The sequence below is a fragment of the Vulpes lagopus genome, chromosome 8 (genome assembly GCF_018345385.1).
Source record: "Vulpes lagopus strain Blue_001 chromosome 8, ASM1834538v1, whole genome shotgun sequence".
Lineage (NCBI taxonomy): Eukaryota > Metazoa > Chordata > Mammalia > Carnivora > Canidae > Vulpes > Vulpes lagopus.
In genome coordinates, this window is record NC_054831.1 from 7,305,599 (window position 1) to 7,332,841 (window position 27,243).

Sequence of the window (27,243 nt, forward strand, 5' to 3'; positions counted from 1 at the left end):
GTTTAACCCTTCACATGGCCAAGGACAGACACCTGTGCTGATTCCAGTTTGGGGGATTATAAATAAAGCTGCTGTGAATATTCACTCAGGCTTTTTTTTTTTTTTTTTTTTTTTTTTTTGGTGGAGGGGACATACGTTTTCATTTCTCTGTAATAAAATGCCAGGAGTGCAGCTGCTAGCACTGCTTATGGTGGCATTAAGTAATCATCAGTTGTGATCAGCCTTGGTTTCTTGTGAATTTTGTCATGTGCCTGAGAGGGACTGACCCCATGTCACTGGCAGGAAACAAAGCATGTCTGTCCACATTCAAAACCTGCAACTATGACCTGGCTGTGCGGGAGCTGCCAGGGCACCCTGCCTCCCTGAGTCAGGCAGGCACCTTTGGGTGCCTGAGTCACCTGTGATGACATCTGCTTATAGTCCTTCTCCCAGGGCCCAGGATTACAGGTCCGCAGGCAGCAAGGTCTTTCTGGTGTGGAGTGAGAGATAATGCCTCTGGGGTAATCTGTGCAGCCTGCAGTCTGGCTGTCCTCGTCTGCTCCCTGGGAAGGAAGGGCTTGTCCTGTAGGGCCCCATCTGGAGCTCAGGCACCCTCCACCATCATCCTCATTTACCACCGGAGGCTGTCCAGGCCGTGTCCGAGCCTTGAGCACCGGGTGCATGTCGGCCCTGCCAGGGGCAAGGTGATGCTGGGCCCACCCCCGGAGCAGCTGCTGCCAACCCACGTATATGGCTCCTTCTTGCCTCCTGCCCTCCTGCCCTCCCGACGACACCCCCCTTGGGAACTGTAGTGAGGCCCTGCCACTCAGGGGGTGCGGGGCAGGAGCTGGGAACGACTGCCGATCATCAAAAGACAACACCCCTCAGCACAATGGGGAGCACTTTGGGGAAACGGAGGCTTCTCCTTCTAGGGGCCAGTTTCTCTCATTTGAGCCCTGTAGCAAAGGTAGGAGTGTCCCCACTCAGGCTGGGATGCTGGGAGCAAACACAGTTGGGTTTTGCCCCTTTTCATGGGTAGCCCTCATGGGATCAGGGAGTAGGAAGGCTCCTGAAGGCCCCTGGGGGCCCGGCAGGCAGGAGGGAGGGCACGGGTGAGCAATGGGGGCAGAGGCATTATCTCAGCTCCACTCAGCCACAGTGGCAGTGCTTGAACCTCCCTGCACTTTTCTTTTCTTTTTTTTTGGATTTATTTATTTGAGAGAGAGCGAGAGAGAGCATGCTTATTCAGGGGAGAGGGGCAGAGGGAGAGGGAGAGAGAATCTCAAGTAGACTTCCTGCTGAGGGAGGAGCCCAACTTGGGGCTCCATCTCACGGCCTGAGATAAGACCTGAGCTGAAACCAAGAGTCAGAAGCTCAATCAACTGCCCACCCAGGCACCCCACCTCCCCGCCCTTCTGATGACATGTCTCCCCTCTCTGGCTAGTTCTGGGGCCAGCCCACCTATCTCTCCTCCTTGCCCAAGCAGGGGTGCCATCAAGAAAGTCACGGGGCCTGCGCCACTCACGGAACAGTTCGCCGCTTTGTGGCCTGGGGAACTGATGGACCACGAAGGACACTCAGCTGAGAGCAACAGGCTCGGCCAGGGTCACAGGCTCCGTGAGACAGATCTTAGAGGCAGCAGGGGAGGGAGCAGCCCCCAGCCTTCCTTTGCAGCTATGGTGCGTGTCTGGGGTCCCTGCTGCACGCCCAGAGACTGAGGCCCTGCCCTTCCCCAGGAGTAGAGGGGCACGGACCAGAGAAAGCCCCAGGAGGGGGTGCCTCTGGAAGGAAGCAGCGACAGCACAGACCTTGGGGGCACCCATGGGGCCATGGAGGGGAAGGTTTGCCGAGGTCCCTTCCGGGGCTCAGTGGAGGGGTGTGCCTCTGAGGCTGGAGCTCAAGCGCGCACTGGGGCACACCCAAGAACCCCAGGGGTTCCACTGTACCCAGTCACTTGGGAATCCCCTCACACTGGGTATTTTGACCTGCACGGGGGTCAGCACCAGCTCTGTGTCCAGGGCCAGAGTGAGGTTGCAAAGCCCAAAGGTAGGCTCCAGAAGGCAAGCGTTAATAGAGGGAGCCCATTACCCCAGCCTTGGAAACTGAGGCCTGGGAGGAGCATGAAGCCCTGCGAACCTCATGAGGCCATTGCAGCCACCCTCAGCGAGGGTCCTGGGGCACAACCCAGAAGCTGGGCAGCTCCTAGTTGTTTAAAGGAGATGATTTTGTTCAGTCGAAGTCTCTGGAGCACCAAGCTTATGTAAATCATCCTGGAGGTCTAGAGGATTCAAATCCGACCCAACCAGCTGGGGGCTTCCTGTCTAGAAGTTGCGGGGGGACCCTAAACCCAATTGTGTTCCTGGACACTGTCCCAGGGGAAGAATTGAGGTTCCCTCGACCAGTGTCAGACCCCACTGTGGAGGAGCAGGAAGTAATGCCAGGGTGGGGGGCATCCGGGCAGCATGGAAGCCTGGCCAGCCAACTGGCAGGGTTGGGGCTGGTCCGGGCTTTGGGGGTCTGTGGGCAGAGTGGGGAGCACAGGCAGGAGCAGGTGAGGAGCCACTGGCAGAGGAGGGATGGACACGGTGGAGGGACGCTACGACACTGTGTGGCTTTCTGTACTCTGGCCCCACGTGGGATCATGGGATCGGCTCTCTCCTCGGTGCCCACCCGCCTCCCTGGCTCCCTCTCTCAGATCACCTACCTCCCAAATCCCTCTCCTGCCACTGCCATTTGTCGGCCAGCCACCCTCCGGCCTGCCTCCCCGAGCTCTGGCCTCCCCTCCCACTGGACATTTCTTCATGCGGGATGATTATCATAAAGGTGTTCGGGGCGCAGGGTGGCTCAGTGGGTGAAGCGTCTGCCCTCAGCTCAGGTCATGATCCTGGCCGGGGTCCCGGGATCGAGTCCCCATCCGGGAGCCTGCTTCTCCCTCTGCCTGCCACTCGCTCCTCCTGCTTGTGCGCTCTGATTCTCTCTCTCTTCCTCCGACAAATAAGTAAATAAAATCTTAAAAACAAAACCAAACCAAAAAGGTGCTCAACGGCTGCAGAATAAACCACATTATAGATCCAGGCTGGCAAAGACCAGGAAGCCCACCCACAGCACCCTGGGGCCTGGGCTCAGTCTCCACCACTTCCAATGGGTGCCCTTCTGCACTTAACCTCTCTCAAGCCTTCAGGTCCCCCTCTGTGAGATGTGAAGAACAGGACCCAGGTCCCAGGGCTGTCAGCGCAGGGCCTGACAGAGACAATTCTGGAGGGGGAGAGGAAGGGCGAAACCCTAACTTTTGTAAAAAGGCAGGTCTTGAACATAATTAAAGCTAGCTGAAAAAATAAGTAATAAATAAAGCTAGTGGAGGGTTTGAACACCAAGTGGCCAAATGTTAGACAAAGTGGCTCATTCCTAAAAAGCAAGTATTTATGATTAAGGTCTGTGTGGGCAAAAGCCTCCTTCTGGGCTATTCCGCTTACCTGTGTGGGGGGTGCCCAGGCACTACCCTTCCCCAGGGGACCTTGGGTCACGTATCTTTGGGGGGGGGAGCGCAGAAAAGGAGACTGTCCACCAGCAGGGCAGCAAAGGCCACCGTATGCCCCTCCCATATGGTTCCTGGGGGCTCAGCGTGCTCCAGGTTGGCGGAGTGGGCTGCAGCCAGGCCTCCCCTCTGCCTGGGGGTGGGGGGTGGGGGCGGGGGTGAGGGCAGGGGCAGGTGTGTGGGGGCTGGCAGGTGGCTGTTCTCCCGTGGGGCTCAAGGTCGGTGTCCCTAGGCTGATGCAGGGCGGAGGCAGCAATGGCTGTCCGTGGCCCACAGGGGGTTTGGTCTGGATGAACAACGAGAGGGAGGGAAGGCTCACTCCTGTAACTGCATTCAGAACTTTAACTCTGATTTCTGGATCCTGAGAACCAGGGGCCGTCTTATTCCAAGAGCAGCTTGGTTTGAAAATCTACGAAGGTGAAATCTCAACGAGACATCTGGCTTCACGTTCTGTCTCGCATTTCCGTTTCTGTTGCTTCTTCAATATTTCCCTACATGCTTTCCAGAACTGAGCAACAGACAATTTATGAACGTTAGAGAACACAACACAATTCACGAAACTGAGTAAAACAGCTTTAAGTAAAACAAATTCGTTAAATGGGACTTCCCCCCATAAAACTGCTTTCTATGTATTAAAAGAAAACACCCCCAAACCATAAAAACTCGTAAAAAGAGGTTCAAGGAGATAATCTTGCAGGCTTTGAATATGTAACTGATTCAGATATGTGCAAATTCAAACTCCTCATTCCAAGTCCTTCATATACTCCCCCCGCCCACATCTCCAGAATCTTCTTTATTGCTGTGAAAGGCATCTTCTTCCTCCTCCCACTCAGCAGGGCTCACATCTTTCATCTGCTGCAATACCCCTCTCAACTCCAATTGGCTCTGGAGTGTGCGACTGGGCCCACGAACCGGGCCTCAGCAGTGGGTGCCAGCCAGGGCCGGGGTTCAGGCCGCCCGCAGAGCCACTGTGGAGCCTCACCTGCAGTTCTGTCCCCCTCCCCCCTGCAAATGCCACACGGCTGCTTCCTGGCTGGCTAGCTGCCCCGGGCCTCGTCCCTCGCCCTGGACTCCCTGCCTTGGCTCAGACAAGGGGCCACCAGGGCCCCTAGGGGCTCCCCTGAGGCCACCAGTGGACCCGTCCCCGCCAAGACTGCCCCCTGAGTCTTTCAGTAGAAGGCCTCAGGCACCATTTGAACTCACTGGGAGGATCAGCCACCTGTCAGCAGGAATTTTATCTCACTTACTGGAATGATGGACTGTTTAATATCCCTGTTGCTGAATGTACAAAAAGCCTTTTAAACCAACCGTAGATCCATTCCTGCTAAGAAAAAAGATTTTTGGGGGGCGGTGTTGGGATTTTTATTCTTATCCCAGTTGTACATGAATATAGTTTAGACTGTCGAGTAGATCTGTAGGGTTTGTTACAACAAAACAAAAGCAGCAGTTCCCTGTGTTCTCCCTGCATTTTCCCACATCCGAGGCAACCACTTCTCTATGTTGATATTTCTCACTTCTTCACTTTTCTACCGTGAGCTCTATCTGCTGACACGGTCTATGGCTCTTCTGTTCTCGGTGTCTGGAGCGGTGTGTGTATAACGAACCATCCCCAAACTACCTTCCCCGTTTACCTGATCACAAATCTGTAGTCCGGGCAGGGCTTGGGGGGGACAGTTTGTGTCTGATCTATGGAGCTTCCGTGGCGGTGGCCAGAGGGGACCTGGGGGAGCCACTTCCAAGATACACTGGCTCGTTCCCCTGAGGGCTTCTCCACAGAGTGGCTTGAGCTTCCTCACCACGAGGCCGCCGGGTTCCAAGAGACAGGGAGTGGAAGCTGCCAGCTTGAGGCCTGGGCCTCGACCCTGGCGGTGTCACTCCTGCCACATTTCTGCATATTAGCAGCCATCGAGCCTGTCCAGGTTTAAGGGGAAGGTGCACAGACTCGGTTTGTATTTATCTGTTTATTTAGCAGCTTCGCTGAGGTATAATTGACAAATAGGAATTGTGTATACCCGGGAAGTACAACTTGCTGTTCTGACGTGTGTACATATGGCGAAACGATCACCACAATCAAGTGGGTTAACATATCTGTCACCTCAGGGTGACCATTTTCTTTTTGTGGCGAGAACACTCAAGAGCTACCCGCTTGGTGGCTTTCAAGTCCACGACACGGTATTGTTAACTCCACGGCCACGCTGTACACGAGAGTCCCCAGAACGTGTCCATCTTACAACTGAAACTGTGTACCCAGTGTCCCCATCTTGCTCCCTGCCCTGGCCCGGAGACCAGCTTTCTCCGCTGCTTTTATGAGTCCGATCATTGGAGGGCCCACCCATGAGCCAGAACATGCGCCGTCTCCCGCCGGGCTCCCTTCACCTCGCAGGACTCCTGTCCCCCAGCTTCATCCGTGTTGCCACACCGGCAGGGTGTCCTTTCTCACGGCGGGGTCGTGTCACCGTGCATGTAGCATCCTTTCCCCGGCTGCCGGGCACTTGGGCTGTTTCTTGGTCTCGGCCTCGTGAAGACAGCTGCTCGCCCCCGTGCAGTCGCAACGCTCCGCACGCCCCGCCTCGTGCTCTCACCGCCCGGCAGCGGCATCTGAGGCTCTCTTGTCCCCAGGAGTCCGACTCTGGCCTTGCTGTCCCCAGCCCTCCTCTGCTCCGTCCTTTGCACCCCCCCACCCCGGGGCGCTCCCCCCGCCGCCTCTGTCGGGGGCCCACCCTTGCCGGGGACTCCAGCACCTGCCTGCGCCTGCTCTGTCCCAACATCTTGGATCTGTTCCCTCTCAGGCCTTCATCTCACCTGGATTGTCACGGCCCCTCCAACCTGGACTCCTGCTTCCTGCCCTGTGGCCCGTCAGTGCCCCGTGCTCGCAGCGGCCACAGTGGTGGCCTCGCCTCTTCCTGGGACCTGCTCCCCGTCCTCTTGTCCATCCCTCCCAACTGCCAGGGACCCCAAGAGCTTCCATTCTGCTCCCTGATGGGCCAGGGCTGGGCAGCTGCCCCATTCTTTCCTGGGGTCTGACTGCAGCGGGGAGAGGCTGTCAGTCTCTCTCCAGGAGGGTGGGCTGCAAGATACAGAAGATACACGCTTCCAGAAGGTCACCATGGAGGAAGTGACCTGCACCAGGAGGAAATGAAGCAGAAGGGGCACAGGGCCACTCCCGGTGACCCCGAGGCCTGGTGCCTCCCTGCCCCCCAAGGCGGCCTTCTCACCCTCCGGTATTCTCTCCGGCCTTCCTGCCAGCTCCCTTCCTCCCAGAGCCACTTCATACTGGGTTCCTCTCCTTTGAAATCAAAAGACAGGAGTCCCCCTGGAGCCTCAGAACCCTTCTCGGGCTCCTCCTTCCACCTCTTTCTCATCTTTCTGATTCCAGATTTTCAGTCCTGAGCCTTCCCAGGCTTTTAACCTGGGCTGTGTGCTGAGGACCCCCCCCCCCCCCCCGAGAGCCCCACTCTCCCCTGCGCTTCAGGACCTAGGCCCCCGCCCACCCCTGTTGCTGCACCCAGACCCTCCACCCCTGCCCAGCCTCTGTCCTGAGGCCCCTCGGGGCCTGCCCTCAGCATGAAGCCTGGGGACGATGGCCTGCACCCTCGTATGTTCTGCCCCAGCAAGGAAAGTCCTCCTCACGCCAGCCCCCTGGCTCTCCTGGCTCCCTCCGCACCTGTGCTCTGGCTTCCGGCCCCCTCTGCCGCCCACACAGCCCCGGGCCTCAGAGCCCGGCCTGCACAGAGCCATCAGGCTGCCCCCTGGGCTCTGCCCCCGCGCCACCTCCCTCTTGGCCTTCACCCTCCCGCCGTCACCACTCCCCTCTGGACAGCGTCCGGCCCAGAGCACAGAGCACCGCGGGCTCCCCCTGTTAAAGGAGTGAAGGAGCAGCCCTGGTTAGAAACCGTGAGTTCTCTGGCCAGCTCAGGGTCCACGCGATCTACCGATCTACCGATCTACCGTTACAGCATCTTCTTGCGTGAGCTCTGGGCACTCTCTGATCCTGGCGACCTCGTGGTGAGGCAAGTACCTTGGAGCCTCAGTCCCTTCACCCCCGAGGGGCCGGTGCATCATCTTCTGGCCACTGTCCCTTCAGGGCTGGGAATACACTCTCTAGCCCTGGAGCTTAGCTAGAGCCTCGTCCTGCCGTGACGTTGTTTGCATCTACGGTTCCCTCTGCCGTGGTGATCCGTGGTGGCCCCTTGAGGAAGGCAGAGCCCCGCTCTGGGCCCTGGGCTTGTCTGTACCAGTGTGCAGCGGCTCTGGAGAGGCCGGAGGGATGTCTTCCTTTATGATGAGGTTTTGTGTCTCGTCTTCCTTTTGTCATAGTTCCATCACGTGGGGACACAGGAGGGGCTGGCTCCCTCAGGGGGCCTCCGCCAAAGCTGGGTGTGCTGGGACAGGGGATGAAGACGGACCCGGCTACCTTGGGGAGAGTGCTGGGCTGCCTCCTTTGGGCCTACCGGTGGGGGGGTACGGTGGAGGGCAGGTGCCTGATTCCTGGTCCTGGCTGGGCAGGCTTGCTGTCTCCTTGGCCTCTTCTCTGGGTGCAGTTTCTGATGATGCAGGGGTGGGCTGGGGTTGCCATGGCCCCCATGGCTCTAGGGTGCATCAGGGTGAAACCCACCTCTGCCATCCAAGCGAGTCCTTGCTGACCGAGCTGGCTATGCCTCACCAGGGCTCAGGGGGCACTGGGGCAGTAAGGACGGGGGTCCAGGCTGAGTCCATGCTGCTCAAGAGGGAGCCCAGGTGCTCTGACATGTGGCCTCCCTGACAGGTGTCACTCCCCGGGGGCCCCTGCTCTGCCCTCAGCTCCCAGGCTCTGAGGGAGGCTGTCAGGAGACAGCACCAGGACAGGACAGGGCTGCTCCTCCTCAGAGGGTTGGAAGTTGAGGGGATGGAGTCAGGGTTGGGATTTCTTGCCCTTGGGCTCTGTTGGGCTGCCTAGGACAGGAAACACCCAGAAATCTCATCTAAATATCAAACCACCAGACCCTCTCACCTCTTCTTCCCTTCAGATCCTTGGTTGCAGGAGGAGGCTGTGGGGATGGAACGGGGGGTGGGGGGGGGTGGGGGGGGGTGGTGGCCTCAGGGACATCCTCAGGGTGGTGAGACAGACATTGGAAGGCTGGCTGAGGCGCTGGAGGAGAAAGTAGCTGAAGGCAGGACGGTGGCGCGTCCTCCATTCCCCTCTCACACCCAGCTGGGGCCGGGCAGAGGACGAGCCCTGGCCTGTCGGTGGTGGACAAAGGCAGCCACACCATCGGCCCTCTGGTCCCCGAGAGGCCCTCCTACAAGGTACCGTATTGGATTTTTCTTTGAAGAGAATTCATTGCAACCAGATCCAATGGGCTCGTTAGTTCTGACGCCCAAGGAAATAGCACGGTGGACCCAAGGCCGGGGTCACCATGGTTTTCACCCTAGTTTCACCACAGTTTGACCTGTGGTTCCCTAGTTAGGAGGGGAAGGAGTGCAGGCTGTGGTCAGGCCAGCTGGGGAGAAGGCACGACCCAGCGGCCTTCCATCTCGGTCCCTGGGTCCCCAGGATGGTGCAATCGGTGGGTGCTCAGGATGATGCAGGGCAGGTGACTAGGCCAGGCCAGGGCCCCCAGGCACCTTGGTTGGGAAGGCCAGTTTGAGGGCCCTCCTCTTCTCTGCAGGCCTAGGTCCCCTCTGCCCCTCTGCTCCCTCAGGGCTGCCAGTGGAGGTGCAAAGGCTGGCACTGGAGGTGCGAAGGTACCAGCCTGAACCACGGGGTGTGGACAGGGCTACTCAGAGCCCCGGCCCAGGACCTGGGGGAGGGAGAGTCACAGGACCCATGGCCCCCCTCCTGAGGCTAGCAGGCAGGCAAAAGATGGTGTGGTGGGGGCAGACACAGTCACTTGAGGAGGGCGATGGGTGAGCTTGCTGTCTTGCATACTAATTATGTTTCTAATCAGCCAGAATGAGGCACCGGCCTCAACCTGACATGTGGCCAGCTCTGTGAATCATCCTGGAACTGACAGAGAGGTTCCGGAGGGTGGTGACCCCAGCTCAGCTGTGAGGGGTTGGAGCCTGAGCCGGGTCTCTCGTCCTGGGTCCTGGGGCACCCTGCTGCCCTGGCCTCCCAGTGGTGCCCCACACGCCAAACAGTAATTCACACTTGATTTTATTCCATGACACTGATTTGCTGAAAATCCCCCGGTTTCCTGGGCAGGGGAAGGCAGTGGGCAGCCTGGCTGAAGTGGGGCTGGCCTCCCAGGAGGACCGGGTCCTGTCCCATTCCGGTCAAGCACTGGCCAGGCCTCAGCCTTCCATCCAGCCCCACTCTCTCCTCTCCAGTCTATTTAAAAACTGAGCTGCAAAAATAAGATAGAATGAAGAAATAAAAACAAAACCCTGAGTTGTTAAAAACCAAATTAAAAATCCCCTTTGGTGTCAAAAGGTCCTATCCCTAAAAGCCAGTGGGTGGGGTGGGCGTGGGGGTGGGTGTGGCTGGCCGGGGGGCGGGGGGCCTCAGTCCAGCTGGCCACCATCAGCACGTTCCTCGTGGTGCTGTAGGCCCAGGAGGCCCTCGGTGCCCGGCCGCTTCAGGATGGCGCTGTACTTGAGGGCCGTGGTCTCCGCCTGCAGTACCACCTCCACCAGGCTGAAGATGGTGACAACCTGCAGCAGAGCAGAGCCCGGCATGGTGACAGGAGTGGGCCATGAGGGGCCAGTCCTGCCCAACCCTGCCACCCACCCTGGCTGGGCCCTGGGGACCACTTGCCCTGTTTGCCTGTCGTCAGCTGCGCCTGCTCGGGAGCTGAGGCCCTGGGGCTCCGGTGAGAAGTAAAATGGGCCAGTCACCGCAGTGTGCGCTGTCTGGTGCTCTGAGTGCCCGGGGTCAGGGAGCAGGGAACTGGGGTGTGGGGCTGGCCTTCAGAGCATGCCATAGGTGAACACCATTAGATACAAGATCTTGGGTAGGAAGATCCACAGTTTTCCTTAGATTCTTAAAAGGACCCCAAAAGTTAAAACCCTGCTTTAGAGGGATAGGCAGTGCGCCACCCCCCCCCCCCCGCCCACCGTTCCTCCCACAGTGGGTGTCCCCAGGGCAGGGAAGGCAGTACAGGAAAGCTCTGGCCCAAAGGAGGTGATGGGGGTGAGCTGTGCTGGTCTCCCCATGTGGAATCTGAAATCCCACAGGGGAACCTAAATGCTGGGGCATACACTGGGTGGGGGGCAGGAGGGACAGCAGGGGAGGCGTGGCAACTGCGCCCCAGGAGGCAGGAGGAGGGCTCACGAAGAACTGGGGTGGACAGGCACACAGTGGTACTCTGGAAAAACTGCCCCACCCCTGGCTTCTGACCTGCCGCACTGGCTCCTGCTCCATGTCCTCAGGCTCCCAGACAAGTGTGAGCTCCGGCTTCTTACCCACCCTCTGGAAGTGGTGGGACCGCAGGGGCAGTGCCTGGGGGGACACACATCTGTATCTCAGGTTGTAAGCTCTGGGCGCCACCTCCTAACCTTTGACCCTGCAGCCCACCCCCCAACCCCCTGCTTGGAGGCCGCGTCCCCCACCACCACCTGTGCCCCACACCCAGCAGCTGGCTGCTGACCTCTAATTAGGGACCATCCCACCCTTGCCTCTTGTCTCTGGCCGGCTGCAGGGAGGCCTTGCCAGGCTGTCCTCCGTTGAGGCAGCACCCGAGGGTGACCAAGTGCTGAGGGGCAGGGGCTCACCAGGGACAAGGTGGACCAGGCAGCTAAGGGTAGAGGGGGGCTGACCCCTGCGGGCACGGGGTTTGCTAGCACAGGCTGAGGGCTGGGTTGTCTGCAGACCTAGACCTGAACTTCTGTCCTGCTCAGAACTTCAGGACTGGAGCCCTGACGGATTCCAGCTGGACCCCAGTCTGTCTCTCCTGCTTTTCCCCACTGCCTTAATGCCACGCTCGGTCCACTCTGGGTGGGGGCTCTGCATTCCCCCAAGTGTTCTGGATGTCAGGGAATCCAAAGCCAGGGTCAGGGGCCAGGTGCTGACTTGCTAACCACAAGGTCATCTGAAATAGGTCCTTCAGATGGCATTGCATAGGCACCAAGTACCCTTGGAAAGAACCCCAAATAAATAGCCACACAGGGCAAGACCCGAGGCAAGGGCTGGTCTTTTCCTTCTCTTCAGGGGACACAATTTCCAGAGTGGCCAAGGACCATCCTCCCTGATCTTTCCTTCCTGCACATTCCTATAAATCATCCCCCAAGACTTGCATACTCTGCCGTCCGGCACTGGGTAGGGAGGGGCCTATTCCCTCAAGCCTGACCCTTGGCCTGGATCCCTCACCTCAGGCAGGTGTGGCCAGTTGTCCCAGCATGGCCCATCAGGTGGGCTTGGTGCTGGGTGGTGGCAGGAAGCGAGGTCTGGGACCGCATACCCTCTGCCACCACAGGGCCGGTGTCACCCCCAAGGCTTGTATTCTCCAGTGCCGGCGAGGACAGCAAGGACCCTGGCCCGTGCTCCCATCCTCCATGCCTGTGTGTCTGCCAAGGGCTGTCCCCGGGCCAGGCTCCCCCACATGCCAGGCAAATATGGAGGAGACCTCAGCAGAGGGATGGGGAACACGCAGGTGAAAACAGAGTGTGCAGTGGACACAGCTCGATGTCTGTGAGGGGAGAGGGACCTTTGCCCCGAAGCCACAAGGTCCCTGGTAATCGCATCACACTAGATGCACTTCAGCACCCAGAGTTGGCCTTTGCCCGCCGGCAGGTCCCTGACCCTGGCCCGGGGGGGGCCTGTGGGTACTCACGTTACAGTAGATACGCTTCTGCACCCCGTAGCGCAGCACCAGCACATCGAAGGCTTGGTTCAGGACGCCGAGCACCATGGCTTCTGACTCCAGGGGGCCACTTTCCTGCAAGGCAGGGCTCCAGCCAAGGCTTGGCCACGGGGCGTGGGGATGTGGCATCACCCCCATGGCCCAGGCCAGCTGCCGAAGGCCCTGAGCTCCTTAAGAGCTCCTTGTGAGCAGGTGCCCAGGAGGGGACGTGGGGTGGAGGAGGGGGAGGGGGCACCGGGCTGGTGGCCTCACCTTAACCAGGATGGCAAAGAAGAGGCCGGTGCTGAGCTCCTGGACACGCTTGGACGCCATGCGGCGGTCATTGCAGTGGTCAGCCTGCTTTTGCAGGGTGTCGGGCTCCACATCTGGCAGCTCCCTATAGCCTGGGAAGAGGGTGCTGGTGGGGCTGCTGTCAGGGTGCTGTCTGTATGCTGGCCATGGCTGGGTGACAGGCAGCACAGTGCTCCCTGCCAGGCAAGGTGGGGCCTGGGCGGCCCATGCGGAGCCAGAGCCTCCTAGGGCCCAGCTCCAAGGGCTGGGAAGGTGGGCAGCCACTGTTAGGGCCGCCTTGAGCCCCGGATTTTGTACAGGACTTTCAGTGAGCTCTCCTGGGGCTGATGCCTAGCAGACTCACAGGGGGAGTGTTTCTGGGCCCCAGCTCCCCTGCTGCTCCCTGGCCACCTCTTGGGGCCTCTACAGCCATGCAGTGTGGCCTCTGGCTGCTAGGTACCCGCTCTGGGGCTGGGCGGCCCTTAGGTGGGCACAGGTCAGTGTTACCCTCCTGTGCGCTGCCTCTTACCAAGTGCGGCGGCCAGGAGGCGGTGCACCAGGACGTCAGCGAAACGGCGGATGGGAGAGGTGAAGTGGGTGTAGAGTGGCACGTTGAGGGCGTAGTGCCGGAACTGTGCCTGATCCTGCAGCACCCCCGAGCAGAAGTACAGTGCCATCTGGGGGGACAGAGGACGGAGTCTTACAACCTGGCCAGGCCGGGTCAGGGCTGGGTTTGTGCTGCCAGGCTGTCACACTCAGGGCCTCGTGATGGGCTGTTCTGGAGTGGACTGACCAGCCAGGCTGCAGGACGCCAGGGGCCATTCTCTCTAAGGGGACCCATGGGGCTGCCGTGGGGCTGTGCAGAGCCACGGGGTGTCCATGCCCCTCTCTTGCTGAGGACAGAAGTGGGCCTTGCCCTGGGTTGTGCAGACCCCTTGTGGTGATAGCACGGAGAACAGGCTGGAGAGCACTGCAAGGGGCCCACCTCGCCTCTGGGGGACCAAGGGGTGCTGGGAACCTCAACATGCTAGACGGCCTCCTCCCTCAGAGCCCTGTGGGATGGGCCACCCCAGCCCTCGCAGCCAGCCAGCCAGGTACCAAAGTCTGATGGCACCTGGGGAGGACGAGCTGCTGCTGCTGCACCGCCAGCAATAAGAAGGGAGCAGTTTGGTTTGCTCCAAGGGGTGGGGATGGGGCAGCTACTCCAGAACAGGGAGGAGAGGAGGCCAGGGCCGGGCCGGGCAAGGGGCTGCAGATCAGCTGTGGAGGCACAAGCGGAAGCTGGGGTGGCTCTGCCTGGACATGGAGCCTGCCACCACCACCCGGCCAGAATGGCAAGTAGGACGGAAGGCCTGGGATGCCTGTTACCCGCGTATAGTGAAACGGGCAGTGGGCACTGGGCTTTTCTTCTGGGGCCCAGGCCAAGTCTTTGGTTGTGACCGACCTCACGCCCTCCGGCCCTGATCCCTGTCCTGCAGAAGCCGTGCTGGCACCCCAGCACCTCTGGGCCCCCCACAGGCAACCCCGTGCCAGCCAAGGGAGGGGGTGGTTTGCCAGCCGCCAGCCTCAGCCCTCCTTGTCCCTGACAAGCTGTCCTGGCACCAAGACTCAGAGGTCCGAGTTTAAGAGGCCCTCCTGCAGCGGAGGAGTGATGACCTGGGTCACTAAGAGAGGCCAAGTTTCTCGAGGGGCCCAACAAATGGCTCTGGGCCACCATGGTTTGGGCTGTCTGGGGGGGCTCAGCCACAGTCCCTGAAGCTGCTTGTCCTGTGGTCCCCAAGCTCTCGGGGCCGGGAATTAAGAATGCTGCAAGGAGCAAGTGAACAGGTTCCTGATCGAGGGCCAAGGTCACACCCTTGTGCGTTCACTCGCTTGCTCCCTTGCTCTCTGCTCACACCCACCCGCCCGTGCGCTCAGCCAAATGGACAGCCAGCTCTGGTTACTGTGGAATCCAGGGCACAGCTGGCAATGAGCCGCTCAGCTCCCCAAGTCCACCTCCCTTCCAGTTCCTGCTGGGGCCTGGGTTACATCGGGGGCAAGTCACGGGGGGAGGTGGGAGCAGCCGCCACTCCAAGCCATGTCTGGGCGTCATTCTCAGCGGCGGGGCCACTTCCCCAGATGGGCTGGGCTGAGGAACCCAGAGGCCCTGGTCCCAACCTGCCTGGGAAGGTATCTCTGGGCAGGGTGGGCAGGGTGGGGGAGGGGGGCTTTCCTATTTCAGCAGCTTACTCAGGACTCTGGTGTTCACTGCTGCTGCTGCTGCTGCCTTGTTCCCTGTCCCTGTCCCGGTTCTCAGGAGGCACCGCCGGCACTCTGGAACCCCTTGCCATCAGCTTCCCACACAAAGGCCAGCCTTGAAGGTCACTCACTGGCAGGAAAGGCCAGAAGTCCACTCCTTCAGGCTCTGGTTGACACAGAAGAGGAAGGATCCTTTCCACAGAGCTCCAGGGCTAGTTTGACCTTGGAGGTGGATGCCTTCCAGAGGCTGGGGGCAGTGAACGGGGGTCCAAGTGGCCCTGCATGGCAGTCAACAGGCAGTTCTGGGACCAGAGGCTACTGCATCTCCGAGTAGCTAGGGGACAGAGTGACCTCGAGTCTCTTGGCCACAGGCACAACTTCCTCTGTGTGGTGTGCTTTAAAGGTGTGTGTGGGGGCAGGCACTTGTGACTGGGGACAGGGTAAAAGCGGCCAGACCCAAAAGGGCCCTGATGACTCCATTCTGGGCAGAATATATGACTGTTGGGAAATAAATCAGCTGTGGCCAGCGGAGGTGACCTGGTTCTCGTGAACAGATTGAATCTGCAGAGTGACTGAGCCCCTGAAAAATGGTTTGTCACTGTCCCCTGGCCAGAACGGGGCCCAGAGCCGCCCCATTAGCGTCTGCAGCTCCTGCTGACCCGACAGATGGGTGGGGTGGCTCCTTCCCAAGATGCTTAAGCCTGCAGGGGCCAAAGCTCAGGCTCAGAGGGCTGCTAGGAGCAGGTTCACTGTCTACCTCCCAGGCTGCCAGCCCATCACACTGCATGCGGACACAGGCCCACGGCCCGACTCCTCTTCTCCCAGCTGCCAGAGGGAGACTTTTCTGCCTGGGGTCCACAGGGCACAGTGGGGGCTGCGCCTTCTCCTCTGGGTAGGTTGCTGTGGGGGACAATCTCTCCCCTCTGGGGTGTCCACCCAACTGAGTGCTGACCAGCCCCCATTCCTTCGCCAAGCCAGTCTGGTCTGCGGGGCCTGCGCACCGAAGGCTTGGTGTTTGCCCCTTCCCTGCCTTCAGCAAGGAGACGGAGCCCCAGAGGCCGGGCGGTAAGGGGGCAGCAGGGCTCAAATAGGGCCCTTTAATGGCCCATGGAAGCCATCCTTGGGCAGGTGAGGCAGGCAAGTCTCAGGAGTCCAGGGCTCACCTGTCAGAGGTAACACATGGGGCTGTCCTCCCCACTCCTCCCCTTAGATCCTCTGTGTGTGGTGATCACAGACTCCCCTGGGAGAAGGGGGAGGTTGGGGGGCTTGGCCCCTCCTTACCTGCATGGGCCGAGAGCACATGTTGGTGAGCACCTCCTTCCGGGCCAGTGAGTACTTGTCATCTCCAAATGTTTCGGTCAGACTTTTCTAGAAGCAAACCCGTGTGATATGAAGTCAAGCTTGGGGACCTCTGGGGCCCCTGTCACCCTCTGACCATCTGAGACCTGGGGAAGAAGGGGCTCAACCCTGCTCAGATGGCCATGGTGGAGCGCAGGGGCCAGCAGCTCCGGTCCGTGTCCCACACTGGGCCGTGGCTCTGAGGTCAGTCCTTCCATGTCTCGTTGGCTGGATAGAGACACTGGTTTCCAGTTGTCTGACCTAAGGCATCTCTCTGCCCACCCCAGGCTTAAAAGCACAGATGGGAACATCCTCCCTTCCATGGGATCAAAGCTAAGGCCTGAGCCCCATAAGGCTTAGTTCCAGGCAGGGAGCACTTGACACCACTTAACATATAAAACATTCTCTGGCTTCCAGTCATCTCAGCCCCCTACTGAAAGTTTCTGGGCCCAAGCCCAGCCCATCCCTGGCCATGGGATCCCTGCCCACAGATGAGCATTGAGTGGCTTCCCTTGGCCTGGTCCTGGTGGGGAGCATGGCCCATGGCCCGGGCCTCTGTGACTTAGAGGCCTCCCCTCAGGGCCTCCCCCTCCCCTGCACTCCCCGCACTCACATTGAGGGCCCCGGCAGAGCTGAAGTCCATGGGCAGCCCCATCTGGTCACAGAATTCCATGAGGTCGTTGAGCATCTTGGTCTGGGGTGGGGGGTGCCGGCGCAGCAGGGCACGCTCAGGGAAGGTGCGGTGCGTCTTGTGGGCCACTGCCATGTTGGCCAGGAGCATGAACTCCTCCACGAGCCTGCAGCGGGGACAATCAGCAGGGGCCAGGGGCCACCGGCCCTTTTCCAGGCTAGCTGCAGGCTGGCCCTCTTGGGCTCTTCGGTCTCAGCCTGGAGACGCCCTCCTGCCACCCAGTCTCGTCCCCACTCCCTCGTGCCCCCCCTGGAGCTAACCAGTCAGCACCACTCTTCTCTTCTGATGTGTGAGCTTGTGCACCACCTCCCCCATGAGACTAGGGGGATGGCATCTGTCTTATCCCCACCATGGCCCCTGTGCTTGGCACCCCAGCACCCTGCCTGACAATGAGAAGGTGCTCAACAAAGCTGTCTGCTGAATGACTAGCCTCCTGGGATGCTTGGGAGTGTCCTCCGCTGTAAGGAAACAAGAGGCCCAGGCTGCCATGAGAACTCCGAGTGCTTCCTGGGGGTGTGTAGAAGGCCGTAGAAGGCGCTCAGCAGACCCAGGACTCCCTGCTCCCCGGGAGGAGAGAAGGGTTTCTAAGGATGACCAGGAGAGTCACGGACAGCAAGAGGACGTACATATCCTGGGGGGCAAGGCCAAAGTGCCGTCGAGGTGTTCAAATCCCAGAGAGTTAACCTCTTAGGATTTAACACTGGACTCTTGCTGCACTTGAGTGTAATTCGAATCAACAGGTATGAGCAGATATGGCTCCAGGTGAAGAGACGAAGGCACAAAGGACCCAGAGAGAGGAGCGGGGGCTGAGGGCGGATGAAGATGAGAGCCAAGATCGAGGAGTCAGGCTGAGTGGGAAGCTGGGTCACACAGGCCTAAGGCTGGTGCCCCCACCCCTCAAATGTGGGGCAGGAGGCCACGTGCTGCTTCCCTCACCCAGGGCTCTGGTGGCAGGATGAGTCACACACATGCACAAGAGCTGAAGCCCCTGGAAAGGGGGCTTGGGCACACTGCCGCCATCGTGGCCTGGGTACCCTGTGTGGGGGCTGCCTTTTCCCCTGCTTTCATCCTGGATCCCAAGCTGCATGACAAGCCTGTGCTTCTCCCATGGATGCAGAATAGGTCAGGGCCTAAGCTCTGGTCGTCCTGCTGGCCAGCAGCCGTAGGCCTGAGATGAACTTCCTCTTCCTGGAAGTGTGGGTAATGCCTCAGGGTTAGCCTCGTCACCTCGCCAAGCTCTTGGAAGGGAAAGCAGCCCGGGATGAGGGCAGAGAATGAGCATGAGCTTACAGCCCCTCTGCCCCCCAGACTGGGCCTGCCATGGAAGAATTGTGGCTCTGGTCCTGAGAACACATCTGTCTCCCAGAAGCCCTTCCTACCAGGAAGAAGGGCTGTGGAAATGGCCCTCTGGTGGTGGCATGATCAGAGGGACCGGGGCCAGGTCTGGGCCTTGGGACAGGGCTAGCTCGAGCCTTACTCATAGCCCCTCCTCTGTGAGGATGACTCTGGACTGGCCTACTGGATATACTGGGCCAGGGGTATAGTTTGGGCGTCAGGCTGCAAGGTCAGGCGTCAACTGGCCCTTGCACCATGCAGGAAACCCTAGGTGTGGAATGAAGAGTTTCTTTATCCCCTCCTGCGCACTCGTAGTCAGTTAAGTGACCGTTCTGCTTCCCCGTGCCCCCAGCCTGTCCTCGTGCATGACACTTCCTGCTGAAGTGCCTGGGCTCAGGCACCTGAACCCGACCACCATTTCCTAAGTGGAGGTCTGAATCCTGGCTCCATGTTCCTGCTGTAGGAACCAGGACGACTCCGGGACCTTTCTTGATCCTCCTTTTTCTCAAACGTAGAACAGGGTAGTAGCACCTGCTCCACAAAGGGGTTGTGACAATCAGTGGGAATATCACACGCTGTCAGGGCAGACCCTGTGCCTGGCACATTGTTGGCGTCAGGACACAGGATGTACTTTCCCCCTCTCCCCACTGTCCATGCCAAATGGCCAGCCCGGGGTCCCTCCAAGGCGCCCTGTGAGTTTCACCCCTGTCATTTATCTCCTCTTACTTGCCTTTCCCTTGCCTTCCCCGAAGGCCCAGGCTGAAGGCTGCCCCGTCACCCCCTTGGGTACTTACTGCCAACCAGCCACCTGGCAACAAGAACCAGGCTGTTGGGCAGCCCCGGTGGCGCAGTGGTTTAGCGCCGCCTGCAGCCCAGGGCGTGATCCTGGAGACCCTGGATCGAGTCCCACGTCAGGCTCTCTGCGTGGAGCCTGCTTCTCCCTCTGCCTGTGTCTCTGCCTCTCTCTCTCTGTCTCTATGAATAAATAAATAAAATTCTTAAAAAAAAAAAAAAAAAAGAACCAGGCTGTTGTATGGTCACCTGTGTCACAGCCTAGCACTGTTGGACTCTTCATACTTGGTTTCCCGACTTAGATTTTACCAACCCAAGAGGAGTCTCCGTTCCTGCTCAGTAAGCGTCTGATTTGATTTACTGTGTTCTGGGTCAGATACTAGAGGCTGTCATCCCCTGAATGCTTCAGACGCGTACCTTTGTCGCTCTGTTCACTCAGCGAACATTACTGTGTGTCAGGTGCCTCTAGACCTGTCTCCCCACGCAGCCTGAGAATGTTTGTGGGCGGGACGCTCGAGGTCTGCTCCTTGGAGCCCCGCACTCTCCAGCGCACACTCCGGTGGGGAGGGAACCCCTGGATAACCTTGGGGCTGACCCTGGGCTGTGTTTTGCCGGTATGGCCAGCAGGGGGCAGCATGACCCCACAGCAGCGCTGAGGAGTGCTGGGCAGGGTACAGGGGCGGTGGGCGGTGGGGTTCTAGCCTGTCACCCCAACCTGATTCCCACCCCCGGGGTCACAGGAACTGAATGCGTGGGGGGCTTCCCCAGGTGGCGTGCTCCTGCTCCCAGTCCCTGCAGGGGCTCTCCTGCCTCATCTCTCAGGTTCTCATGTAAGGTGGAGAATAGGAAGGAAGGGATAGAGAATGTGGGGCCGATGCCCAGAGCCCCAGGCGGTGACAACAGACCCAATCAAGCCGCTTCTGCATTGTCCTCCCTGGACCCCCAGTATAGTCCCATGAGCTGCCTGTAGCCGGTGGCAGAAAAACGAGTGTACTCCTGTTAACCTTGAGAAGAGTCTGGCAAAGCTTGAGATGCAGAGGCTGACCTTGGACAGGTCCCTTGGTGCCTCCTGGGGGCTCCGCGGCTCAGTCCCTCCCTCACGACAGGGGGCAGGAGCTGAGAGGGCAGCCCGTGCAACTCTCTCCCTGACACTTTGCTGATATCAAGCATTCACCCCAGAAAAACATCAATGTCACCAAACTGGGAGGAGGCATAGCAGTAAGCCCGACTCCCCGGGTGCTGCCATGGCTCATTAGTGTTCCAGGATAGCTGCAGGACCGTTTCCCCACAACCTGTCCTTAAAATCCTTCTTATACCGGCAGGTGGGAGAGGGAGGGGCAGAGAGAGCACGCAAACTGTGAGCCACGGCAGTCGGGTCCTGGGGGGCTGTGGGGGGCCCGGCGCAGCTGCGAAGGAGGGTCCCCCGGGAAGCGAGGGAACAGGAAGGCCAGATTCCACGGAGTTCAGGATTCAAAGACAGGGCCAGGCACCACGGAGGGAGAAGCGGGCTGGCCAGGACTGGGGTGGGGCAGGGGGGTGTCCTGGCTCTCATCGGAGGCCAGCCAAGGCCCCCTTTACCCGACTCAACAGGTCACCCCGTGGGGCAGTTCCATGAACTGGCCAGCAGGGGGCCCCCAGCATCTTTCTTCCACAGGACCTGGGACGTGGCAGGAGCAGCCTAGAACCTAGGAACTTGTGGGCAGGAGGAGCCCTAGTTTATAAACTGCAGTCCTGTGGCCCAAGGTCCAGGGGTCTCTGGGCTCCCATTCAGGGGTTTTCTCCTTAGCCAGAGGGGCTGAAGGCTTGCCCTCCTTGGGACACAGGGCAATTAGAAGAGGAGCCTCAATAGCTGGCTCGTCAGCAAGCACCCCTTCACCCCGATCTCCCTCCTCTGCTGGGGGCCAGTGCTGCATGCATAGGTCCAGCAGCCAGACCTCAGATGACACCCGAAGCTGTTTTGGGTGCTTAGGATGAGCCCCTGAGAACAAACACCACACACCAGAGTCAGGGAGGTGGGGATGGAGGCCTGCATGTTGCCCTGGCCTCAGACCCTGCTCCCAGATCTGGGTACCTGTCCAGGTAGTAACCCACCTCCTCCTCCTGCTACAGCACAGCACGGGCATGAGATCAGTCAGCCCCACTCAGAGGGTGGTGGGGAGGGGGCTGGCAGTGAGCAACCGTCTGACAACTGCTCTAATGGACGCTCAGTCATGGCCACCAGCCAGGATCACCTTCCAGAACAGCAAGCCAAGCCTTTGGATATGGGGCCTCGGTCCCAGTGCTGGCATCTGCTGAGCATTTGCGGCCCAGTGCCACTGGGGGCCCGCAACTCTGGAGGTCTTGGGGTGGGGTGGGGGTGTCTGTGGCATACAGGTGCACAGCCAGCCGGGGGCCATGCCAGGATGCATGCTCGTCAGCACTCATTCTCCACATCCCACCTACCTAGGCTCTGGGTTTCCAGGCGCTAGGACATGGGCATGGGGGGCAGGTGAGAGGCCTCTCATCCCGGGGAGGAGCTGAGCAAGCCTAGAACTGTTGGAGTCCCTCACCAGCTAGGGCAGATGGTGGGAAAAGGCCAAAAGCAACCTCTTCAAAAGTACACACATTATCACACGGCAAAGACGACTTTGGTCCAGAATGCTGTTTCCCAAAGTGTGTTAGTTACTTAAAGAAAAAAGTATATTTAGATATATGAAATGCTAGGGGATGAATTTATCTGGTGTTTTTATTACAGGACATTCTTTTGCCTTTAAGAGGCTAATATGCATCAAGACAAGAAGTTCCCGGATGTAGCATTTGCTGCTCATTGATTGAACTTGTGTCGCAGCTGAAGGATGATGTCTGGGAAAAGACACTCTACCTGGCAGGGGTCAGACAGTGGCTAAACGAGAAATGGGCTAAAACATCTGCCCTTTCAGAGGAAGGCTGCCCATTCTCAACCATCAAAGGAACTGGCCTGAGTTCTCTGCTTGTCTGGGAGACTGTGGCTCTGTCTTGCTCATTAGGGGCCCAGGGGGTGTCTGCGGACAAGGAGCCCCTCAGGTGGGGTAGGGGAGCGAGGTGTCCTAGGTGCGGTGCCTGCTTTTCCCTGTTCCTGCTACTTCCTACCACGTGTCCTGATTCCTTCCTTGTTCGCACAGGCCAAGCCATGTGGAGAGGAGAGGCTAGCGGTCACCAGTTCAGTCACTCGCCAGCTGTGTGATTTCAGATACATTTTGAAGCCTCTCTGAATCTCAGCTGATAGACTTGCAAAATGGAGGCACGAGGCACGGTATATACAAGCGCTTGGCCTTCGTGAAATATTATACTATTATTACGCACACCGGGAATGTGATTGGGCGCCCCGACCCCAGGATTTGGGCTGAGCACATGGCAGGATTCCTGGAGGCTCCTGCTCTCCCTCCTGCCCCAACGCCACCACCTTGGTCAGGCCTCCAGCCCTGACCAACTGCCTCCTTACGTCTCGTGTCGCCGTGCTGTTTACTTCCTTACGCCCAGAGTGGGGCATTCTTCCTCGAAGGCAAACCTGGTCATGTCCCTCTCCTGCCTGAAGTGCTTCAGTGGCCACCACCATCCTTGGAACTGGCCACCCCCATCCTTTGGACGGTCCATCTCCTTGGTAAAATGAGGTTTAGCAGGCTTTTTGTCACGTGCCTGGAATCACTTCTCCCTCTCCCCGACCCCAGCCCTCACAATCTAGACATGCTGACTTCTCGTGGCTCTTCCCTGCTGCTGCCTCACTGCACTGCTGCTCTCTTAGCTGATATGCTGGCCCCCTGGCCTCTCTTCTTCCTCCAGGGAGGCAGCATGAGGGGCGACCCCTCCGTGCGTCCTGGGCAGCCCACCCCAGCATTTCGTTCATGCTGCTGTGATTGCCCTGATCATCACTGAATCTCCCCTCCCCATCCCAGAGCCGTCTACCTTGGTCCCAGCACAAGGCTGGAGGATGCCCCGAGCTGGCACAGCACAGATGCTCCAGAAATTAGTGCAGGTTCCCAGGATGGGCACAGTCAGGATCTGGGGGGCTGGGTCCCTGCCAGCGTGCCCTGTTCTGCTTAGGCGTACAGCCCTTGTGCATACACGTCTGACCCCTAACACCTGCTGCCAGGAGTCGTCGACAACTTAAAGCCCTGCCTAAGGAAAGAGCTCGACTGAGCCCATTCCTGAACTAGGTGCAAGAGAAGCAACAACCCTCCTGGCTTCCCCCTGGTCTGAGGGGGGAGCACCCTCCTGGCTTCCCCCTGGTCTGAGGGGGAGCACCCTCCACTTACAAGACCGTGGCATTGCTATTTATTGCCATCCCAGGGTAGTAAGCCTCCTCAGCTAGAGCCATTTGTTAGGTTCTTTGTTCTCTTACTTGTCCTCATGTCTTTTTTGAGCTGCTGCTGTGGCCTAATTCTGCCCCATGTGCGGCGAGAGAGGGAGAGACACTCATGGGGTGCCGGTGACAGGCGTCACGGTAGGAGGAACCTGGACGTGAAGCCCCTGAGAGTCTCCCACAGCCCTGGAAGGGGTTTCTATCCCTTTCTGTGCGAGGGGAGCATATGGTACAAAAAGGAAAGGTGTCTGGCTCCGGGTCCCACAGCCAATTGACTACAGGCCTGTGTGACCTCGAGGCCCCACTGCCACCAGAAAGCCTTGTGGGCAGATCAGTTCCAAGAGGTGGCAAGGAGGAGGGAAATACTTTACACAGAAGGGATGAACAAGTACAAGTGTGGTGGCAAACCGAATCTAGATAACCAGGAACCAAGGGCAGAGGGAGGAGGGCTGTGCCGCGGGCGCCGGCCGGCACCAGTGCTTCTCTAGGGAGCGGGGAAAGGCTGCCAGACCAGGGGTGGGACCGAAAAAGAACATGACGAAGGGCATGCGGGGCCCAGAGGCCAAGTATGGTTCGGATCAATGTGGAGAGATGGATAGTTTGTGAGAAGCGGCCGGAGGCAGCAAGAAAGGGAGGTCAAGGCAGAGTCCAAGATACACACATGAGGCGAGGCTCTGGGAGGGGGCGACACTGGCCCCTGGCACCGAGGCGCCAGAGGAACGGAGTTTGGAGGCTGGCGGGGCAGCGTGCCAGGGGGACCAAGGTCAGGGAGAAGCTGCCCAGGGTGCACCCTGCCCCACGGTGGGGAAGATGGGGAGGCTGCGCGGGGTGGGGGGGTGGGGGAGGGCCCTGGGTTTAGCAAGCAGGAGCCAGGTACCAGAGCCCTGGGGCTGGGGCGGCTGGTGCAGGAAACCAAAGCCAGGGCGAGGAGGGCCTCTGTAATACTTCCTGATGACTGTTCTAAGGATCTGAAAGGTTGCTCTGCACGTGTTTCTGGAGGCGAAGGAGCTGATGGCGAGGCAGCACCTGAGGGTGGGTATGTGACCAGCCTGCATCCGACGGGAGGGGCTGTCCAGGGAGGAAGTCAGATGTCCCCTCGGAGCTGGGAGCTCTCAGGAGGGGACTCAGGGCCATGTGGTTTGCCTCGCAAAAAGGGGCAGGCTTGTCCTCAACACCCTCTGCTTGAGGAGGGCCCTGGGGAGGGCCCGGAACAGCATCGGTCCTGCAGGAAGGGGCGGGCTGCTTCCTCCTGGCAGCCTGGCGCTCCGGCCAGGAGACAAAGGCCACAGCCAGGCAGGGGAGGGAGGGGCGGGAGCCCACATTCCCCAGCCCCTTGTCCCAGGCTGTCCTTGCGCTTAGGGAGGGCATCTGGTCACCAGCAGCCCCGGAACACAACAGGCCCCTGTGTGAAGAGCAGCTGGGTAACCTCAGGGCACTGGCACCAGGACGCTGTCCCTGAAACTGTCTTTTCAAGTCCACTGGGCAGAGGAGAGAAGAAAAAGGCCCACTCCCATCAGGTTGACGAAGACAAGGCCCTGGGACAGGGCGGCCTGGGGGTGGGTGGGTGGGGCTGTTGGTTTCTGCAAGGCAGCAGATCTAGATGAGTGCAGGGAGGCTGGTGCCGGCAACAGGGTCTCTCTGGCCCAACTGCTCGGACCCCAACAGCCCTTGCCCTTGGGCTCCTGGCTCCTCTGCACTTACCCTCTCAACCCTGCCCACCCAGAGCAGCGGGGCCTCCAAGGATGTTCCATCTCCAGATTCGTTTTACCAGCTAAACCAGAGGAGAAACTCGCCCCACCCCTTCCATACCCAGAACGCTCAGAAAGTGGCTTTGGAAAGGACTGGGGTGCCGGGCAGCCAGGGCACAGTGGCATGGCTGTGACCCAACCCTGAGAATGCATCCATTTTCAAAGACCAAAAGCAAGTGAGAGCCTCTTTTGCCCTCAGCCACCGGGGTCCTTGTCACAGCTCTGTGGGAATGTCATGCAGATGGAATCAGGCCGCTCACTGGGACTGTTCAATTAGCACTGGGTGAAAACTGCTAACTTTGAAATTTGATAAGAACTGCTCCCAGCCAGTTTTGAATCAGTTCTGCTCAGGACCAGACTCCCCTGCAGGGGCACAGCCTCACCGCAGGCCTGGGATCCCTGGGGCTTGGCCCTGGCAGTTGGGCCGCTCGCTCATGAGTCCTGAGCGCTGAGCATGGAGTGTGGCCCCTTCCTAAGCCTGAGCAGTGGTGGGGGGTGGGGGCGGCCACCCTCGCAGAGGACCTGCTGCCCTGGGAATCGGGGCAGGATGGGAATGATGGTTGGCTGGAGTTGAGGGGAAGCCGCCAGGGATGGGAAGCTTCAAGAGATCTTTGTTGCGGTTCTCGCCTAGGCCAGGCCGGGGTGGGGCTGGTGGCCTGGGAGCTGGAAAGTGGAGGCCGCGGGAGAGAGAGAGACCGAGAGAAAGAGCGCACTGCAAGCAGAGCTGGCCGGGGTGAGGGTGGGGGGCACAGGCAGGAGGATCGATGGGCACCCACCCACAGCCGGCCCGGCACCCCGCGGCCAGCAGCTGAGTGGAGGGTGCTGGGGCCGTGGGGCTGAGCACACGTCACAGCTCGGGCCTCTCGCTGACCCCTCTCCTCCTGGGCTTGCTGCAACCTGCGGAGTGTTTTGGACATTCCCACGAAACCACAGGGAAATGAATGGGGCCTAGTTCACAGGCATGGAAAAGCCCAGAGGAGAAGGCCTCTGGAGCCAGACATAACAGGCCCTGCGGGTGAGGCCGGAGCCAGGTTTCCTCTTCTGTGAGGCTGAATTCACTCCAGGGCCTTTCTATAGGTTCAGCGGGTGGGGCCCAGCTGCAGCGAGGCACGTTTCAGCCGCTTGTTTTTCTAGCTCCAAAGGAAGTCTCCAGAGGCTAGGCGTCCGGAGCGTGGGCCCTCGGGCCTTGCCAAAGGGGGGCCCAGTGGCTGCGGTAGGGAGGGGATGGGGGTTTGCTGGGGAGCTGGGCTGACAGGCAGAAAGCCCTTTGTCAGCGTAAAGCTAGCTGAGAAGCCGAGCTCCCTTCCCGAGGTTCAGGACTCTGCTCGAGGAGGCACAAGGCCGGTGCTCATGGCACAAAACTCCCCCTAAGCAGAACCAGGTGGCAGTGTGTGCCTGTGGCCTCGCAGAGCCCGGTAATTAGGGCTTGCTGGCTGCGCTGTGGTGTGGACGCACATGCCTTTCTCCACTTCTAGCAGCTGTCCAACTGGAATTAGAACCCCTGACCGGAGGAGGTGGGGCCAGGAGGCCCGGCCACCTTCAGGAGCCATCGCTGTGACCCCCCCCAACAGCTTTGCTGTCCTCTTCAGACTCCCTGGCCTGGGGGACACTTTCATGCTCATCAAACTATGAGGCCTGGCTCCATAGCCTTGGACAAGGGGCAGAGCTTGGTAAGGCTAGTAGGGGGCCAGCTTGGTCATCACTGACAATGGGAGAGATTAATTTTGATTTTAAAGTCAGACTTCGACCACAGAGATATTTGGGAGAGAAGAGTATTCCAGTATGTAAAGGTGTCCCCCCTCTCATGTCTCCCCCATCCCCCCATGGCAACAGACGATTAGCTAAGAGAGGATGAGAAACGTTTTCCTGGGAACTCAAGCTACTTTGCTTTTGCAAGTTACGACATCCTTTTCTCACCTCCCCAAAGACACTCTTGTTCTCTCTGCTGCTGGGGAGCAGCTCCCCTTGAGCAGGGCATCAAGGCTGGAAGGAAGAACAAACAACTGCTGGTCTCAGCCTGGGCTTTCCACACACCAGAGTGTGGTGGGGCTGTGGTCTGTGGACTGTGGTCTTTTTGCCTCCAGTGTCTCCTCTACTCCCAACCAAGTGGAGGAGAGGGTTTTCTGGAATGAGCAAAAGGGAATCTGAGTCTTAAGGTAAGCACTGCTTCCTTGGTCACAAAGAGGGAATCTGTATTCCAATGTCCCCATGCATTCTAG

General features: G+C 59.3%; 1 protein-coding gene across 6 annotated transcripts in view; it reads right to left on the reverse strand.

Moving 5' to 3' along the window:
- Positions 1–9,633: 9,633 nt before the first annotated feature.
- Positions 9,634–27,243, reverse strand: part of DIS3L2 (DIS3 like 3'-5' exoribonuclease 2) — a 349,588-nt gene continuing 331,978 nt past the window's right edge. For 5 of the 6 annotated variants that reach the window (XM_041765744.1, XM_041765743.1, XM_041765745.1 and 2 more), the window contains 7 exons: positions 16,754–16,937; positions 16,084–16,170; positions 13,094–13,241; positions 12,547–12,677; positions 12,265–12,369; positions 10,833–10,934; positions 9,634–10,147 (listed from right to left, as the gene is read on the reverse strand). In XM_041765744.1, the coding sequence (XP_041621678.1) occupies positions 9,998–10,147; positions 10,833–10,934; positions 12,265–12,369; positions 12,547–12,677; positions 13,094–13,241; positions 16,084–16,170; positions 16,754–16,937 (907 nt within the window). In that variant the 3' untranslated portion in view covers positions 9,634–9,997. Of the gene's footprint in view, positions 10,148–10,251; positions 10,401–10,832; positions 10,935–12,264; positions 12,370–12,546; positions 12,678–13,093; positions 13,242–16,083; positions 16,171–16,753; positions 16,938–27,243 lie in introns of those variants that run through there. The other variant, XM_041765746.1, reaches the window with a different exon arrangement.